An 18,771-nucleotide genomic window follows, 5' to 3' on the forward strand; every position below is an offset into this window, starting at 1 on the left:
AATATCATCTCTCTAGGCCTCCCCCAAAACCTCAGACTACCCTTGTGCCTCACAGGGTAATGATGCTGGACAGGAATTAGTGTTGTTTGTGGTAGGGTGGGATTATTTTGAAGGCCAACTCCAAAATGTCAGCTCTGCTAGAGTTAACATTTTGAGACCTCTCTAAGGCTGGGCCTGAGCCAGCTGCCTCACACTCACACAGCTACTAAGCTGCAGGTTTATACCCACTATCCTTCCTGCATTGCCCACCTGTAGCCACCACTGATAACACAACAGGAATGCAGTGGGCAGTCTCTTGCTGCACCTGACCACCGCGCCAGTGGGGCACAGAGGTGCTGCCAAGCTGCTGGTGCACTGAGGAGGAGCCTGGCAGTTGCTCCTGCTGCGCTTGCCTCTCTCCCTGCCCAGCCCCAGCTAGAAGCTGAAGAGCTTTTATGGGAGGGGATTGAAGCCTAGTTTCAACCCTTATCCTATCACCCTGGGGAGATCCCTTTCCCCTGTCCAACCTCCTCCGCCAGCTAGGGAGACCTTCCCACTTTCAGAACCAAAGGGGATTCGTTCACCTTCCAGCAAGTGGAGGGATTTGTGAGGGCAAGTGAATGTAGTGGGATAGGAGTCCTCTTTTTAAAAAAATGTGCAAATTATGTACAGGCCTCAGGGTCTTGACATGGCCCTCAGTGTTGCACAGTTTATGTATCTAAGTTATAGATATACATAGAAATAATTGTTTATTATTGTTTGCAATTAGCAATTTAATTTCCTAGTAGTAGTAAATGAACATGCCTGTTTGTAGGTAATTTATAGTAACACAGAATAATTGCTAGACATCAAATACTAATGGAGAGACTGTGGGGCCCTAGTTCTTCCTTCTCTGTACTTATCCAGTACTGTCTGCTACTCTCAGCTCACCACAGCAGTCTGCAAGTTTCTGCTCTACCTTTTCTGCACAAGATGGACTCTTTAGGAGTCTGCAGGATGTTCAGCTCTTGCATTTGTGCTAAAGCCTGTCCTGACTCTGTGAATTCCTGTCAGAGATGCTGGTTTTGTCCAGCCTGGTGCTCCCAGTTTCAGAGGTTTTCTTTTCCCACAACCTTTTCTCTGTTGCATCAGGTTGATTTTGTTTTAAGGTCATGAACTGGAGCTGGTCACTTCCTGGACCTCAGTATATTGGAAGGCTTTCTATATTATAATTGCCCTATTGACAGTAGGCATTTAATCTTCAGAATCTGCTGGAATAGTCTATTTAGCCTGTATATTCTTTCTTTAAGTGGCCAAATATATAGGGAATGAATTTATTTATTCCAACAAGTGCTCCTCAAGTCACAACTCCTCTGATTCTCCCGAAATGTGTACCAAAACTGGGGAGAAGCCAGAATGGATTCATTCATGAAGACCTTGCTAATTGAACACTTCAGTTTAGTTTGTTCTTATGTTCAATACAATTTACAGACACAAAACCATTTTTATGTGCTTATCATAGAGAAATAGAGGCTGGATTGAAATGACTTTGAAAATATGACCAAAGCTGCCCTCATGGGGGCATCCAAGGGCCTGTTTTGAGGATGAGCCCAATGAAGATGAAGAGATTGAGGAAGATCAGGTATGAGGAGGGAGATCGGCTGGCTTCTTGGCTAGTTCCCTGCTGTAGGAAATTATCCCTTTTGCAGATAACACTGAACTACATGCTCAGCATTCATGAACTTCAATGGGACTTAAGCGTGTACTTAAATGTTGTCCTAAATTGGGATGGACTTAGACATGTACGTATGTGCTTTCCTGAATTGGGGCCTATAATAATAACATCCACCTTTGTTCATTGACATTTCATGAGCATGGACTAAGGTACATGAAAGAACTGAATCTAAAACCCATGTTAATTTTGGAAGGACTGAAGTGAGATGTCTCGTTCTCATACCTCTAATAGCTGCTTCATCAGTGAACCACAACTCCTTTGAAAGCAAGAGGAGAAATTTCACCAGACACAAGTTAGGCTAGGAACAGAAAGATGACTCCCAGACAGAAGCAAGATTTTCAGCCCCATCTTGAAGACACTGATATCATCATTTCTCTTATCTCTGACTCTTTAGCAGTCAGCGCTAAGAATTATGTTTTGGGAACAGCTTCTAAGAAAAGAATCTCTCACTTTTGCCCTTTGCTCTTCCCATTTGTCATTAATTCAGCTCCCTTTATTGTGTGAGTCATGTTATAAATCTGGTCCATAGATTGGAAGTTTTGTCTAAAATTTTACTATTCCTTTCTTTGTCATCAAGAAAAAATAATTCTAGGTAAGTATTATATTGGAATCCCAAAAGTATCTAGATTTCAATGCACCTATATCCCTTAGTTGCTTATTTCCTGGACTTCTAATTTGCATTTGTTTTCTATAACCAGGCATAAAAATTGACAAATTCAGATACATGATTCAAAGCCATAGGCACCATCTGTGGAGCTTTGGACATTGTTGCAGGATAGCAGGTAGATTTTGCAAGATTTTAATTGAAGCATACATGCACAGATTGTGAGGATGGATGCATTTTCTAAGGCTACTCTCTGAACAACTATCCATGGTAGAGTCAATTGATAAAATAAAACAGCAAGTGGTTCAGAATTTATGTCTTTGCTTTTTAAGAGGAATGAGTGGTATTGAGGACTATAGATGTAGCCAAAACAGGGAATCCAAGAAGTAAATATATTAGATTTCACAGAATAATGGGAAATCTCACATATTTACAAAATAGGGTTAATTTTGAATTGAGAGGGACTTTGTAGACTGTAATTAGCAGATGCTTCCTACAAAGCACAATCATACTGTTACTTTATTCCATTCCTCAGTCCCACACCAGAGTGAGCTCTACTGTTTTTTAATTTATATTGGTACAAATAAAGATGTAAAACTTAAAACCAAACAATGTGCTCTGGCATTATTTTAGTTTGGCATTTTTGTTTGACTGAAATAGAGAATCTTCTTTTAATGATGCCTTGATTTATGCAGGATTGTTTACCTCTGCACTTGGAATAGAATAATGACTTGGCACTGAAATGTTTATCTGTTCGTATTATTTTTATATACGTTTGCAGATGATACTTTTCTATTAAATGTTTCAGCCTGTATGGTGAGTTACTAAAAAAAGCTTAATCTGAAAATAGAGTGATTGCTCAAGAAGACAGTCCTCTGATTCTTCTATTTTTTTAAAAAAATTTCTCACTCCTCTCAGAGATGATCTCTTTCTGTTTCATTGTTTCTATTTATTATTTATCATAATTATTATTTTCTATTTGATGGAGGCCAGCAGTGTACTTGGCATTGCAGACATCATTGGAGAGACATCTTCCCTGCCCCCAAGGAGCTTCCAATCTAAACAGACAAACAACTGCCACTGTGAACAAAGGGTGGGTTGGATTCATCACATAAAGGTCCAGCAGGCTTGTGGCGTGGTATCTGACAGGCATTTCTTTGAATGGTGGATTAACCCTGAGAGGCCTCACAGAAGAAGTACTGATATTGATAATGACGTATTACAGAAGATCAGATAGATGGCTGCCAAACAAGGATAGGGAGCGTGTTCCGGCTGTCAAGGACAGCAGGAAAGAATTCACCTATATGAAAGTGGGAGAAGAATACAGAGAGAGCAATTAGCTATGAGCAGGGATCCTAGGAATCCTTTTGCAATGGAAAATACTGGAATTTACATTTTTACAGAGAATCTTTGTTTTTACATTTTGTGAAAAAAACCCACATATTAGCTAAATTTTACTGAAAGTAACAGTGTCACTTATTCAATGCAACCTCCCCCTCTTGTGGTTAAATTTTTGAATGCACTTTTAAATTTACATAGCTAAACATACTCCTATAAACTGTTTCTGGCATATAAAGGTTACTAAATGGCATATAGGGATTTGTGTTTTAATGCATCTCAAATTTTACTTCAGTGTCCAGATGTGAGCAATTCAAGTTATGCAAAGATGCCAACAGCTTCAAAAATCATCCCTAAAGACTGTGTCACTGATTTTGGCAAGGACAAATTTCACATTGACGGTAATGTGCTATTCTGTACTGTATGCAGCAAGGCTGTCAATTATGTTTAAAGACAGACAATCGTAGAATACATGTGTAACCCTTCTGCCCCTCTGAGCTGGCAGCAACAAGGGCCAGGTTCAGTATCCAGGGGTTCTGTTTCAGTAACACAATGCATAACCGGCTCGAGCCCTCACCCAGTGACCTGGGACACTTACATACCACACCCCCCTGGGCACCTCTAGGAGGCAATACTTCCCCTCTCGCAAGCACGGAGTCGAGTGTAGCAAACTTTCAGAAAGGTCAGGATCAATGCGGATCCCTATTGAGAAACACCAACGAGTTATAACACATGACCATAAACATAAGATACCCACCCCAGATAACATTTGGCAGTTTTGCCCTTGGTTAAGATCAATCATCCAAGCAGCTCCACAACCCAAAAGTCTCCTGCGATCAATGCCACCCAGAAATTCAAGAGTCCTACAATCTGCTAGAAGGTCCCTCTCCCAGCCTGAGTGAAAGGGCACCTTACGTGGTCAACGGGCAACTGCCTTGACATCTCCAGTGTGCGTTCTTGCTTCTGCCTTCTCCACCACTGCTTCGTCTTACCAGTCCGCATCACTCTGCTGCCTCCAGCCCGTCCTCACAAACTGCTCGCGTCCACCACTGATTCCAGTGACCTGTGAGGGTCTGCTGCTCGTTGTCGCCCAAATTGGCTTGGCTCGCCACTCCGTGAGTGCCACTACCCGTTTCCCAAGCTATTCCACTCTGCCAGGTCCCGACTCTGCGCCCCCAGCTGGAGTCCCGTGTCCGTACCGCGCATCCCCCGCAAAATGCTCCACTCCACCACACTGTCTTGTTCTAATGACTTACAGGCATCCCCGCACTAGTTATGCACAGTACTCAGTGCTCTCCAGCCGAAATTTCAGCTCTCTTGATATTTCAACTCTTATGAGTCTCATGAATAGTAGAGCGGAGGCCCCGTGACTAGTAACCATTTGCCAAAGTGAGTCAGCTCAGTAACCGTTATCTAGGACTCTTCACCGGAATAAAAAGTCAACTCTGCTCATCACAGTGAGGAGAGGTTGGACTGTGCATCTGGCTCCAAGGAAGAACTGCACCGACCAAAGCAGATACCTTGTCCCAACCTCTCTCAGTCACTGGTTTTGGACCCATGTCCCTTGTCTAGCAAGTACCACCAACTGAGGTTGGTCATTTCGGTCACAAAGCAGTCCCACAGTTCCCCTCTCATAACATTGTGAAAATGCCTTCATTTTATCTCTGTCCCGATTAACATAGACATGGGGCAAGAGCTTCGACGATATCCCACATTCGATTAGGCTTGAGTCGTGGGCTTATGATCCCAGAGCTGTTAAAATCACCATCCGAAGCTGCTGTGGGCTTATGCTAAGTTGAGGGTGGATGCCAATGCAAATCTGTCCACACCTTTTGAAATTCTTGATATTCTTTCCACACTCCCTACAATTCACCCCCAGATGTCAGGATACAGCTCATCCTGATTCTGCTTACACATGAAAAGCGCTAAACGCTGGTAGGCTTTGAACTTGCTTAAAAACTTAAATTTATCAATAAAACATTGTTTTCAACTGATTACAATATATATATATATTATGGCTAGGGAAACTAAAGTTCAGTGTTTCATTTTAATCACAGAAAAATGTAGATTTTTATCCTTTTTTTTCCTGAGAATTTGGGTTTTTTTATCACAGAAAACTAGGATCACTGGTCATGAGGTATGTGTGGAGTGAAGAGTGTTAGCTTAGGATGGATCAGGATGGGTTCTCAGGAAATAATTTTTTGCACCAAATGATTTTCTTCATAATCTTGTAATTTAACCTTCTATTCAGTAAACAAAGTAAAAATATGGCACAGTATATTGCGGGACATTATTACGTAGGAATCGTTAACACAGTGATTGATCCAGACATTTACAACTAGCTTAAATATTTTCAATCTTTCTTCTTTTAAAGAAGAAGCTGGGAAACATTACATAGAAGTGAAAAGGGGAGCTGAAAAAGCAGGACTTTGATGAGAGAGAAAATTATATAGTATTTGTAGACCACTGAGTATGACAATAAGAACTAAGGATAAAATTCTCCTTTCAGATTCTGATAGCTGATATGAACTCTAACATGCAGAACAGAGTCTATCAGAGTCAGGCTCTCCTTTGCAGTTCGGAGAGGAGATTTTGCCTTATGAGGAAGTATCAGTGCTACAATTAAGGCGAACTAGGCGGTTGCCTAGGGTGCCAAGATTTGGGGGTGCCAAAAAGCAGTGCCCCCGATTTTTTTTTACAGTGGTTCCTCCCCGAGCGTGTGATCATTGCTCCACTTCTCCCACCTCCCAGGCTTGCAGCGCCAATCAGCTGTTTGGCACCGCAAGCCTGCGAGGAGAACTAGAGCAGGGGCGGCGTGCTCGGGGAGGATGCAGAGCAGAGGTGAACTGGGGTGAGGAGCTGCTGCACGGCTCCCCGGGCCGGGGGTGTGGGGAACTGCCACGGAGAGGAGGTGCCTCAGGGCGGGGAGGGGAGCTGCTACAGGGCTCCCCACCCCAACTCACCTCTGCTCTGCGTCCTTCCTGAGCACGCCATCCCCGGCTCTAATTCTCCTGCCTCCTAGGCTTGCGGCGCCAAACAGCTGATTGGTGCCACAAGCCTGGGAGGGGAGGAGAATTAGAGTGGGGGTGGTGTGCTTGGGGAGAACATGGAGCTGGGGTGGGGAGGTACTGCACGGCTCCCTGGGGGGGGGCGAGCTGCCGTGGGGGCAGGGGAGCACCTCAGGGCAGAGGGGGGATGGGGAGCTGCTGCAGGTCTGGGCAAGGATGGGGAGGCACAAGGTGGAAGTTTGCCTAGGGTGCAAAACATCCTTGCACCAGCCCTGCTTCTGAGAGGTTGAGTACAGCCAGAAGGATTGTCTGGAGGGTCTCGGTGAGATGTTCTTTATCCTCTAGGGCACAAGTAGATGAATAAAGGGCCTCAGTACCGTATTTGAGAGGGATACACTGTTTCAAATGTTATAAAGGATTCTGGGACTATTTTTTGGCTAACAGTGTATTTTGAGGCCCTGTCTAAGCTGCAAATACAATAGTGGCCAGGGATTTGTCTAGAACTCAGTTGCCCTCTAACCTGATTACAGCCATGATTCTTATTTGTAGTGTAGACTGGACCTTAACTGTGTTTCGTAAAAAGGCTGAAGCTTTGAACTGACATGACTTGAAATTAGTACAATAACTGACTTGCCCTAGAAGTAGCTTTCCAGGCATCCTGTGATTAGGCAGCGTTGGAATTTTCTCCTGTGTTTATATGTGCTTTATATTTATACACATTTCACCCTTTCCTTTCCATTTGATGGTTACTCACTTCTACAACAGAAGCCAAGTGCCCTTCTCTAGAGCTATGGAATCTCATTTCTGATTCCTGTGTATGTGTTTGGATGGGGCTCATTTTCCCAAAATCAGATAGACTACTTCCTTAATATGCTCACTTTGGGATAAGTTTGGAAAACAACATTCAGAGTTCTCTCCCAAACTAGACATTTCTGCATGTTTGGAGAATTTAGATATTAATAATGAAATTCCAAATCTCGATTGCTATAAATTCTTTCCAGAACTACATCTCCAGCCCAGCAAAGCACTTCAGCATGCATGTAACGTTAAGTATGTGAATAGTCCCGTTGGAGTCACAGGGACTACTCATATGCTTAAAAAGAACAGAAGTACTTGTGGCACCTTAGAGACTAACAAATTTATTTCAGCATAAGCTTTCATGGGCTGTAGCTCACTTCTTCAGAAGCATAGGATGGAACACACAGACACAAGATATTTATACATACAGAGAACATGAAAAGGTGGAAGTACCCATACTAACTAAAAGGCCAGTCTACTGAGATGAGCTATCACCAGCAGGAATGTTCCATTCTATGCATTCGAAGAAGTGAGCCCTAGCCCATGAAAGCTTATGCTGAAATAAATGTTAGTCTCTAAGATGCCACAAGTACTCCTGTTCTTTCTGCGGATACAGACTAACACGGCTGCTACCCTGAAACCTGTCATATGCTTAAAGTTACACATCTATTTAAGTGCTTCACTGCATCGGCATATATGATCCAGGTAAGATCAGCCTCACTAAAAGACTTTCCCTCTGCCTCTAAGGAGAACACTGATGGCAGGGCTGTTCTGTGAATGATCCTAGAGCACTCTGCACATCCTTTTTCTCAGTATGTCAGTTCTGCCATGCAACTGTGAGCAAGTTAATTTATTGAAAGCTGTAATTATTTGGGATGAAGATGAAATTGCTCAGAGAGTGGATTTCTGCTGACAACAATCTGGCCCTTCATTGCCAAGTCAGAATGTATTCTTTGTTTGGATAAATGTCAATAAATATGCTAGAAAAGTCTGATTTCACTGAAGTATTTACATACTGTGCTTTAGCTCCAACATTAAGTATGCTAGGGCAAGTGGCCACTCAAATAACTCTGCAATGTTCCATTAGAATCCCAGTTTCCAATATCTTCACTGAGGATAACTGTTTTAAAGCACATTTTACTGTTCACATTAGAAGAGGAACAAAGTAGTTAGAGGGTTACAGTCTAAGCTGATTTATTAGAAGGAAATGTATTCAGTGTAGTTAGTTTTCTAATTCTCCTTGAAGGTTGCCTGCTAACGTTTCCAGTGTTTAATGCCCACGTATCCAGGAGGGAGCCAATTCTTCAATATGCAAATATTTTGTGTTACTTGTAAATAAAAGAAAAGGACCTGAGAAGCACAAATGAGAAATATTCAGAGCTGGGGTTTTAATTCTAGCCCTTCGCTAATAAAGACATTTTGAAGGAACTTGGTCTGATAGTTTATGAGCTTGGTTCTCTGAGAAATGAATAAATGAAACCCAGTCTCTAGTATCTGTTGCCTGGTGTATGTTCATTTGTTGATCACTAATACTGTACCAGAGCAGTACAAGAGCCTATTGTCTACTAATCAAATGTCATAAAAACAGTCCCAATGGTTTACATTAAAACCATTATTAGAGATGTTTTGGTGTCACTATCCCAATACTCCATGGTTCAGCCCCTATTTACTTTATTTCTGTTGCCGTCTTCAGCAACTGTGAAAGACCAGTGCTCCAGGAGTCTCCAAGTACCAAAATAAAGTACCCTGAGGACTTTATTAAGAACAGATAAACAGTTTTTTGAAGGAAAGTCCCTGAAAATTTCTCTTTCCACATGGCTTTTTGTTATACATACATGCCATAAGACAAGAAAATGGCAGCATGAACTTCGAGCCTTTGGGTTCTATTCCATCTCTAACTAGCTGTCTGTAATTGCTCAGTATCAGCCCAGTAGGCCAAGTCCTGAACTCCTTTTGGCGGAGCTGATCCTGCAGGGTGCGGAGCAACCACTACTCCTGTTGACTTCAGTAAGAGTAAAGGATGCTCAGAATGTCACGCGAAGCAGTCAGCACCTTGCAAGATCATAAGAACGGTCAAACTGGGTCAGACCAAAGGTCTATCTAGCTCAGTATCCTGTCCTCTGACAGTGGCCAATGCCTGGTGCCCCAGAGGGAATGAACAGAACAGGTAATCATCAAGTGATCCATTCTCTGTCACTCATTCCCAGCTTCTGGCAAACAGAGGCTAGGGACCCCATCCCTGCCCATGGTGTCCAATAGCCATTGATGGATCCATGCTCCATGAATTTATTTAGTTCTTTTTGAATCCTGTTATAGTCTTGGCTTTCCCAACATCCTCTGGGAAAGAGTTCCACAGGTTGATTGTGCGTTCTGTGAAGAAATACTTCCTTTTGTTTGTTTAAAACCTGCTGCCTATTAATTTCATTTGGTAACCTCCTAGTTCTTGTGTTATGAGAAGGAGTAAATAACACTTCCTTATTTGCTTTCTCCACACCAATCATGATTTTATAGACCTCAATCATATCCCCCCTTAGTCATCTCTTTTCCAAGCTGAAAAATCCCAGTCTGATTAATCTCTCCTCATATGGAAGCCATTCCATACCCCTTGTAACGATGCTGCCTCTGGTGGGACACAACTGAGAGAACCAATGCAGGACAAATTACTTAAAGCAGGGCATTTACAGCCCAAGGCTGGGATTTCTCGACTTCTAAGGCACACCAAACCAGCCAGATAGAGAGGACTTTGGTTTTACACCACTGGCTAACCAGAAGTCATGCAAGCAATTTCCTTAGACACTCCAGTTTTCCAATATCACCACCGGTGCCACTTGTTATGGGGATGAATGGTTGTGAAAACAATACCCCAGTAAATGAAAAAGAGTTCTCCCGATCCCAAAGGACCAAGCGTCAGACCCAGGTCAATATACAAATCAGATCTTACCCACAAATCACACTGTTGCCAATCCTTCAGAATCTAAAATCTAAAGGGTTATTCATAAAAGGAAAAAGATAGAGATGAGAGCTAGAATTGGTTAAATGGAATCAATAACATACAGTAATGGCAAAGTTCTTGGTTCAGGCTTGTAGCAGTGGTGGAATAAACTGCAGGTTCAAATCAAGTCTCTGGAGTACATCCACAGCTGGGAGGGGTCATTCAGTCCTTTGTTTAGAGCTTTAGTTTGTAGCAAGGTTTCTCCCCAGGTCAGAAGCAGGACTGAAGACAAGATGGAGGGATTTTCAGGGTCTTTTATATTCTCTGCCCATAGAAGGACCCCTCTTTGTTCTTACTGTGGAAAATCACAGCAGCAAGATGGAGCTTGGAGTCACATGGGCAAGTCACATGTCCATGCATGACTCAGTTTGCAAGCCAATGCCCGTGTTTACATGTTAGTTTGAACATTCCCAGGAAAGCTCAGATGTGGATTGGCATCTCCCAGAGTTCATTGTCAGTTAAGTGTTTCTTGACTGGGCACTTACTGACAATAGTCCTTTCTTAAGAAGCTGACCAAATGCTTCACTGAGGCTACTTAGAATTAAAACACATTGAGATACAAGTATAGCCAATATTCATAACTTCACCTACAAAATGATACACACATACAGATAGCATAATCATAACCAGCAAATCATAACTCTTTTATAGATACCTCACATGACAACCTTTGTACAATATTTTTTGCAAATAGATAACAGTGGTTGCAACAATGCCCTATACGGTTACAGTTTATGTCAATAACGTCACACCCCTAATCATTTTTGTTGCCCTTTTCCAATTCCAATATATTTTTTTTGAGATGGGTTGATCACATCTGCACGCACTATTCAAGATGTGGTTGTACCAAAGATTTTTATAGAGGCAATATGATATTTTCTGTCTTATTATCTATCACTTTCTTAATGATGCCCAACATTCTGTTCGCTTTTTGGATTGCCACTGAACATCAAATGAATGTTTTCAGAGAACTATCCACAATGACTCCAAGATCTCTTTTGAGTGGTAACAGCTAATTTAGACCACATCATGCTGTCAGCTTTTGTTTAGTCCTAATTCAGGCAGACTTCCAGGCCATGCCTACACTGCAGCTGGGGGCATGCCTCCCAGCTTGGGTAGATAGACTTGTGCTAGCTCCACTTGAGCTAGCAAGCTAAAAATAGCAGGTGGATGTTGTGGCACAAGTGGTAGCTTGGGCTAGCCACCGAAGCTCAGACCCTGCATGTCGGGCTGCTTGGCGCCACTGCCCATGCTGCATGATCCACACTGTTATTTTTATCTCACTAGCTCTAACAGAGCTAGCTCATGTCTGTCTACCGAGCCTGGGAGATATGCCCCCTGCTGAAGCGTAGACATACCTGCATTGACTTCAACAACAGTCTGCTTGCATTAGCACTGAATGAAAGCTGAGTAAGGACTTCAGGATTTGCCCCTGTCAATTCAGACTCCTTTGCTTCCTTCCTCTGATTGTGCATAATCACCTTAGTTCAAGCCTATTAAATCTTAGCCATCATGGACTTACTTTCCACCACATCTTCATTTGTCTTCACTCAGATTAATCCTTTTCTATGTACTTAGGTAACTGACAATTTCCTATCCCAAATTTCATTTTCCAGAATAGAGTTCCATAAGCATATTATTCACACTGCTTTTGTGTTCATTAGTATCTGTAGTGCTGGCTGCCTTTAGCTTGGAGAAAGTATTAATCAGGTGGATGGGGTAAACTAATCAACTCAAGGCAGGAGACTTCCTTTAGAATAATAGCACAGAAAAGGACATGGAGACTAATATTACTGGTATAGAGCTAGAAGAGGAATTTTGAGCTTTAAATATACTGGAACCTTTTTAAATATCTTGCGTGGGGGTTCAAGGAAGAAAGAGTAGTTTGAACTTACTTTCATATTAGCTCACTAAAGCCAGAGTAACTTAGGCGAGTATCCTTGTGTATTATGCTGTAGAGCCTTTGAGAATATTTTTTTGGCTGTGAGGCAAGAAAACTACTAATCTTGGGAAGAATTCACCATCAGTGCTGAGCAGTTGCCAAGGACTGCACCAACTGAGGAAGATCATTCACACCCCTGGTAAAGCTCCTCCTGCTACACACTCACCAAGCTTCTGTCTTTGGTTCCCACCACATTTCCTGGGCACAGGCTCTGTGTCTGTTACCCCTCTGGGGAAATGAGACCTCACAGTCCCACTATCTCAGGCCTCCAGGCACGGCCGGCCTTCAACATTTTGGCACCTGAGGCAGGGAGCTCAAATGACGCCCCCATACCCCCTCGCTTGGGGCAAAACTTCAAAAAGTCTCAGTTCTGCCTTCTTCCTGTTCTACTCCTCACATAGTACTGCTCTGCTACCTACCCCAATAAAGAAGAACTAACAACTTAAATGCCTTGTTCAAAAATGTTAAGTAACACTTAACTTTCAAATGTAACTTTTCTTGTCTGCATAGTAAACACTAGCATTTTTATCAGTTTGAATCATCAAAGTGGTGCTTCCCATGCCTTCTTGATTGCAAAGATTTGAACTGCTTCCGGAAGGTCCACAGTCTGGGCCAGTTCATGCTCTGTTGAGATGGTTGCAAGGCTGACCAGCCTCTCCTATGTCATTGTGGAGTGTAGATGTGTTTTTATTAACTTCAGCTTGGAGAAACTGCATTCTCCACTGGCAACTGTTACAGGAAGTGTTAGAAATATGCACAGAGCAACAAAAGCATTTGGAAAGAGGGTGGTCATGTTATTTGTGCACAGTGTTCCAGGACAGCCTTTGGAGTTGATCCTGCTGAAATGGATCTTGAAAGGGCTTTCAATTCATCACCTAAATCACTCACATCAATATCGTGCATGTCATCATGTGTCAACACTGTTTCTAGTGCCCTGCATTGCTGGTGTAGGTCTTCTTCAGGTATACTGAGGAGTTTTGGAATATCATACAACATCCCAAATATACTGCTGTGTTCCTTGAGCTGCATGAAATGTTCTTCAGCTGACTGTACTGCACAATCTAGCAACTTGTTAAGAATTCAGCTTGAATTGTTGTTTGAGTCTTTATCATGCCTTGTAATCAAAATGTCTTCTTTGGGGACTTGTTGTATTCTTGAATGGGTGGGAAAATAGCTCAGTGTAAGCTCCTCTGCCAATTCTGTGCACTCTCAGAACATTTTAAAATCCCTCATCTGACTGGTAAAGACTGCAGTATGTATGACTTTGCTTCATCCAGTTGTTCCATTGCTCCAGATATACAAGGTCACCACCTTGGAGTCTCTTGCTACAACATTTATTTCAAACAGTATGTCAGCCACAAATAAGCCACACAGAAATTTAAAGTTATATATGTTTCTGGTGATTCCGTTCCCTCTGCCATTGTTTCTCATGACAATTCCTGTATACAGCATTATCTCCATAATGGCAATATGCATCATCTATCTTCAATTTTGGTGTTGATAGCTTTATCGCCTACACTCACTTTTCCATCGTGTGGCACTCAGCGGTTTCAGTGTGAAGAGGATGTTCCCAGGTGTTGCTTCAAAATTTGCCATCAATGAGTTATGCAGAGAAAAATACATAGATGCTTGAATTACATTAAAAATTCAGCAGCCTCATAGAAGCTGATGCTGCATCACTGACCACCAATTCAATGAATGAGAGCTGCATGGGACAAAAAATCTCGAGGGTCTAACTCTCAGATCCGTGTCTGCACTCCTCTGTTCTTTCCTCTCATGTTGCACCATTATCATAGCCCTGACTCTCATGCAGCTATCCAATTCCTGTATCTTCAGCTTTTTTAAGAGCACAATTGTCAAACCAGTTCCTGTAGTATCATCAATGTCAATAAATTCTAGAAATGCTGTCTGTCACCAATGTCACCATTGCAGGGACATTTTCACTAGGTTCTGTTGTTGTTAAAAAATGGCACCTTAAGTAATTTGTTCCATATGGCTTGATGTCAGGTTCCAGTCAAAATCAAGTAATAGCTTGCTGACTTCAGATCTGCCACAATCTTCTGTTTGACTTTTCTTGCCAGTAACTGTATGATCTCATTTTTTAATTGCTTTTCCAAGGTAGTGGTGTGTGTACAGTTCTTGGGTGGTGACTCTTCTTCGATGCTCCTGGAGTACAGCATCAAACTCAGCCATAAGCTTCACAACTTTAAGGAAGTTTCCATTGTTTGGCACATACAGCTGATCTGAAGTGTCACACAGTGCTAGGTTTTGGGTAGCAAGCATTCTCACAATGGCAATGAGCCTTTCAGAACATTTTGCCAGTAAAGAGACTCTGATGCAATCTTCTCTTGATGCTGATCATCTGTGGTGGCTTTTAACCTTAGTCTCATCTCAAGCTCTTTCCACCTTTGGAATGCTCTCTGGTGATTTGCTACCTTCTCATGGCATGCCAGATTTCTAGCCAGATTTTTCCAGTCTTTTGTTCCTCTGGAACTCCATGTAGCTGGAACATCAGACTGGAAGAGTTTTCAACAAAAACAGTATGCGGCATTCTGGGTTTTTGAGTACATAAGCCATGCCCTCTCCACTTTGTCACCACTGGGGATTTCACACCAGTAATGTGTTGGATGGAAACTTCTATTTTCATTGTCTTTTGGGAACATGAAGTTTTTCACTTGTTGTGGCTCATACAGTACAAGGAAGTCCCTCAGGCTACTGCTCAAGTGGGTCCATAGTCCTGGATCGTCTAGATTTAAGGAACTAAACTCAGCAGCAGCTGTTTCTTGCACCTCCACCACACTCTGATCTACACTTTTCTTCAGGAATGTGTGTGGTTATATTCATTTGAGATGGAGATATGGATGCTGCAGTAGCTGCCAGGTCACCTGCACTGTGACTAACTGGAAAGATCAGGCATCTCCTCACCACTCACATCCTCGCTGAGGCCAGAAGGCTCACTGTGAACATTGGTGTCTATGTATCTCAGGAGAGCTCTTTCCTGCTTAGACAGAAAAACTTCCTTTGCTTTCTTTCTTTTTCTGAATGCTGCCTCAGAGGGGCATTTTCTTCTTTCACTAACTGCTGTTCTGTGCCAGCTATAGTAGCTCTCAACACTCAGTTGAAGGGGACAAGTAAGCAGGTAGCAGGGCCTGAGTGAGGGAAGATATCAGCATCTTAAGGGCCTAACTGGCTCCTACTACTTCAGTTGGCTGCCTGTTCTCCTCAAGTGGGTTCAGGGAAGCAGCAGGAAACAGGAAGCTCCATAAGAAGCTGATGTTAATCAGTCCAAGTTCCTTGGGGTGCTAGAGAGGTACATAAGAGGTTCCCCCTCCTCTCTCTCTTTGTAGCTCCTGCTGCTTTCTGTTATTCCCTCTCACCTTTTGTCCCGCCTGCCTGTTATGTCTCTTGTGCCCTCCTTCCTCCAGCACAGCATTCCACCATCTCTGTGCATCTAGAGCAGAGAGAATACATATGTACCAGCAGCAGACACAATTTTCTACAGTCTGGGTCCTAGTGGCACCCCCCCACAGTCTGGCATCTGAGGCCAGGATCAGTGCTATCTTCCAAGATGCCTCAATAGCTTAAGCATACCCTTTCCCAGAGCTTCAATCCTGTAGGCATTCTGGTTTACAATCATCCATGTTCTTTGGGATTTGGTCAGAGTCCTCTAGGGTATTCAGGATCCCTCTCCTGCACACGGCTTCTCCTTCAAATCATGGAGTTTCCCTCTGCTCTCTTCTCCAGGAGCTTCCTTCTGCTCTCTGTGAGTTTTTAAATCCCAGCAATAGTACTTGCTCCCCGCCCCCCTTTCTGGGTAAATCCCATTGCTTCAAACTCCTTCCCTGCAGACAAATTTGGTAGAACTGTATCAGAGGGGTAGCCGTGTTAGTCTGAATCTGTAAAAGCAGCAGAGAATCCTGTGGCACCTTATAAACTAACAGAGATTTTGGAGCATGAGCTTTTGTGGGTGAATACCCACTTCGTCAGATGAATGTAGTGGAAATTTCCAGGGGCAGGTATATATATGCTAGCAAGCAAGCTAGAAATAACGAGGTTAGTTCAATCAGGAGGATGAGGCCTTTCTAGGCGTGAGGGGAAAAACCAAGGGAGGAGAAAACTGTTTCTGTAGTTGGCAAGCCTTCACAGTCTTTGTTCAACCCTGAGCTGATGTGTCAAATTTGCAGATGAATGAAAGCTCAGCAGTTTCTCTTTGAAGTCTGGTCCTGAAGTTTTTTTTGCTGCAGGAATGGCCACCTAAGGTCTGCTATAGTGTGGCCAGGAGTTGAAATGCTCTCCTACAGGTTTTCTATATTGCCATTCTAATATCTGATTTGGTCCATTTATCCTTTTCTGTAGAGACTGTCTAGTTTGGCCGATGTACATAGCAGAGGGGCATTGCTGGCATATGATGGCATATATTACATTGGTGGATGTGCAGGTGAATGAACCGGTGATTGTGTGGCTGATCTGGTTAGGTCCTCTGATGGTGTCACCGGTGTAGATATGTGGGCAGAGTTGGCATCGTGGGTTGTTCCCTAGGCTTCAGTCATCCCATTGTCCTAAGTTGTTCCTATCTGAATGGGAGCCATTTGGGTTAATGACTCTCCATTGTCCCTGGACTGGAGGAGAGATGTGATACTAATCTTGATGAGGTATGGCTGACTCCACATCCGCCTGAGGAATTCATTGATATAGCAATTTCATAAAATAAATGTGAATTCATAAGTTGTACAGCAGGCCACAGAGTTATCCTTCTCTGTGACTGTATGATGCCAAACTGTAGTAGTCTTATGCAGGTATTGCAATGTAGTTTTATTTTGTATATGCTGTTTTATACAAGCTGCATCCCAACATGATAAACAGATATTGTTCATCTCAAAATCATATGTTGTAAATAAACAAGTTCTTTACATTACTAATAACTATATGTTGTTAAAAATGAAAGAATTTCAAATATCCCTTTTACCATTTACTACTTATGATCTTTGTTTAGTTTTTACATTTGTCTCAGTTTCTGCAAGGTGTGAGGATCTGCGGGGCCTGAATCCAGGACGCTCCTGCATCCACAACTCCACCTGATGGCTCTGCTAGTGACTAGAGAACTGGGTACCCTAAAGCCTTATGCTCAGCTGAAGGTACCACTCACAGGTACCACCCACCTAACTGAAGGAACTCCGGAATCCCTGACAGTGCTAGGTACACTATTGTTGAGTAATATACACTGGCTAGCAAACATATATATTATGCTGATAATACTACCTGCAATATATATTCCAAGCATTTAAGTATCTGTACCTTTGTTATAATCCTATTTGCTTATGCTAAAGTTTCCCATAATACCTTGCATTAGATGAAGTAAGACTTGGCTTGAGTAGAGAGGAAAACTGTCAGTATCAGGACATATAATTATTTCTTCATGGCAACAGGAAAGGAGTTACCCCCACAAACCTAGGAATTGTCTTCATGCCTCTTAGTACCTGGAATGTGTGTGCTCAGAACACAGATAAGGGTGCAGCATGACCAGGAATGGATAGGTTCAGAGCAAAAGATAACTGGGTATACTGCAGTGCCAGAAACAAACAAGGTAAAAAGCTGATACATTGAATCCAATTTCAGATGATGTATATACTGTAGCACCTTTTACTGATAAACAAGTAGAGTATAAAAATATGGCTTTAGAAGCGTAACTTCAGGAAGCACACCTGCATAAGGTGCTTGTAACATAGCTCCACAGGATAGCTCTTCAGAGACTGTTATCATTAGCACATTTTCCCCATATCATATTAACAAACCTGATTGACATTGGTTATTTGGTCTCTTGAGTATATTTCATTGTGAACAAAAGTGTGGTCAAGCAATTGACTCTACAATTTATCAAGACTATTTAAACCAGAAAAAGACACAGGAAGTTGTCCATGCAATTGGGTGAATTCCTGGCTGGCTGCTACATTGGACCCTGCCCTCTTGCCTGACTCCTGAGCCCTGCCTTCCTGATTTGTCCCTGTTTCCTGTTTCGCTGCCTTGCTCCTGGTTTCTGCTTTACTGACCTACTCCTGCTTCTTGCCTTCTGGTCTTGTCCCTGCCCCTGTTCTCTGACTCTGACTCCGACTCTGATCCCTGGCTTGGCTCCCAACTCCAGTTCTGGCTCTTGTTCCAACCACTAAGTCATGACCACCAAGCCCTGATCATGACACAGTGTAGCCTTGACCAAGGAATGGATTGGGACTCAAGAGACCTGAGTCCTATTGCTGTTTAAAAAAACCTAGCAGGGTTGAGAGAGGGGAGGTAGTGTGAGCAAGGGATGGAAGGTATGTTCTTTGATTAGTTCTTCAAGTGGCTCTGCATATTCCTTCTTATGGGTATCCTACCAACCCATGCTGCCTAACTGTGAAACAT

At 42.7% G+C, this 18,771-nt stretch overlaps 1 protein-coding gene across 5 annotated transcripts in view; it reads left to right on the forward strand.

The window, feature by feature from the left end:
• The window catches only part of LOC116820636 (carbonic anhydrase 3-like), a 106,866-nt gene that overhangs the window by 19,158 nt on the left and 68,937 nt on the right, over positions 1–18,771 (forward strand). Inside the window, exons 1-2 of one of the 5 annotated variants that reach the window (XM_032773244.2) lie at positions 904–3,390; positions 3,931–4,036. The exons of 1 other annotated variant lie outside the window; for it this stretch is intronic. In XM_032773244.2, the coding sequence (XP_032629135.1) occupies positions 3,280–3,390; positions 3,931–4,036 (217 nt within the window). In that variant the 5' untranslated portion in view covers positions 904–3,279. Of the gene's footprint in view, positions 1–903; positions 3,391–3,930; positions 4,037–17,386; positions 17,572–18,771 lie in introns of those variants that run through there. 3 more of the 5 variants (XM_032773251.2, XM_032773250.2, XM_032773254.2) reach the window with 3 other exon arrangements.

Source organism: Chelonoidis abingdonii, chromosome 2 (assembly GCF_003597395.2).
Source record: "Chelonoidis abingdonii isolate Lonesome George chromosome 2, CheloAbing_2.0, whole genome shotgun sequence".
Taxonomy (NCBI): domain Eukaryota; kingdom Metazoa; phylum Chordata; order Testudines; family Testudinidae; genus Chelonoidis; species Chelonoidis abingdonii.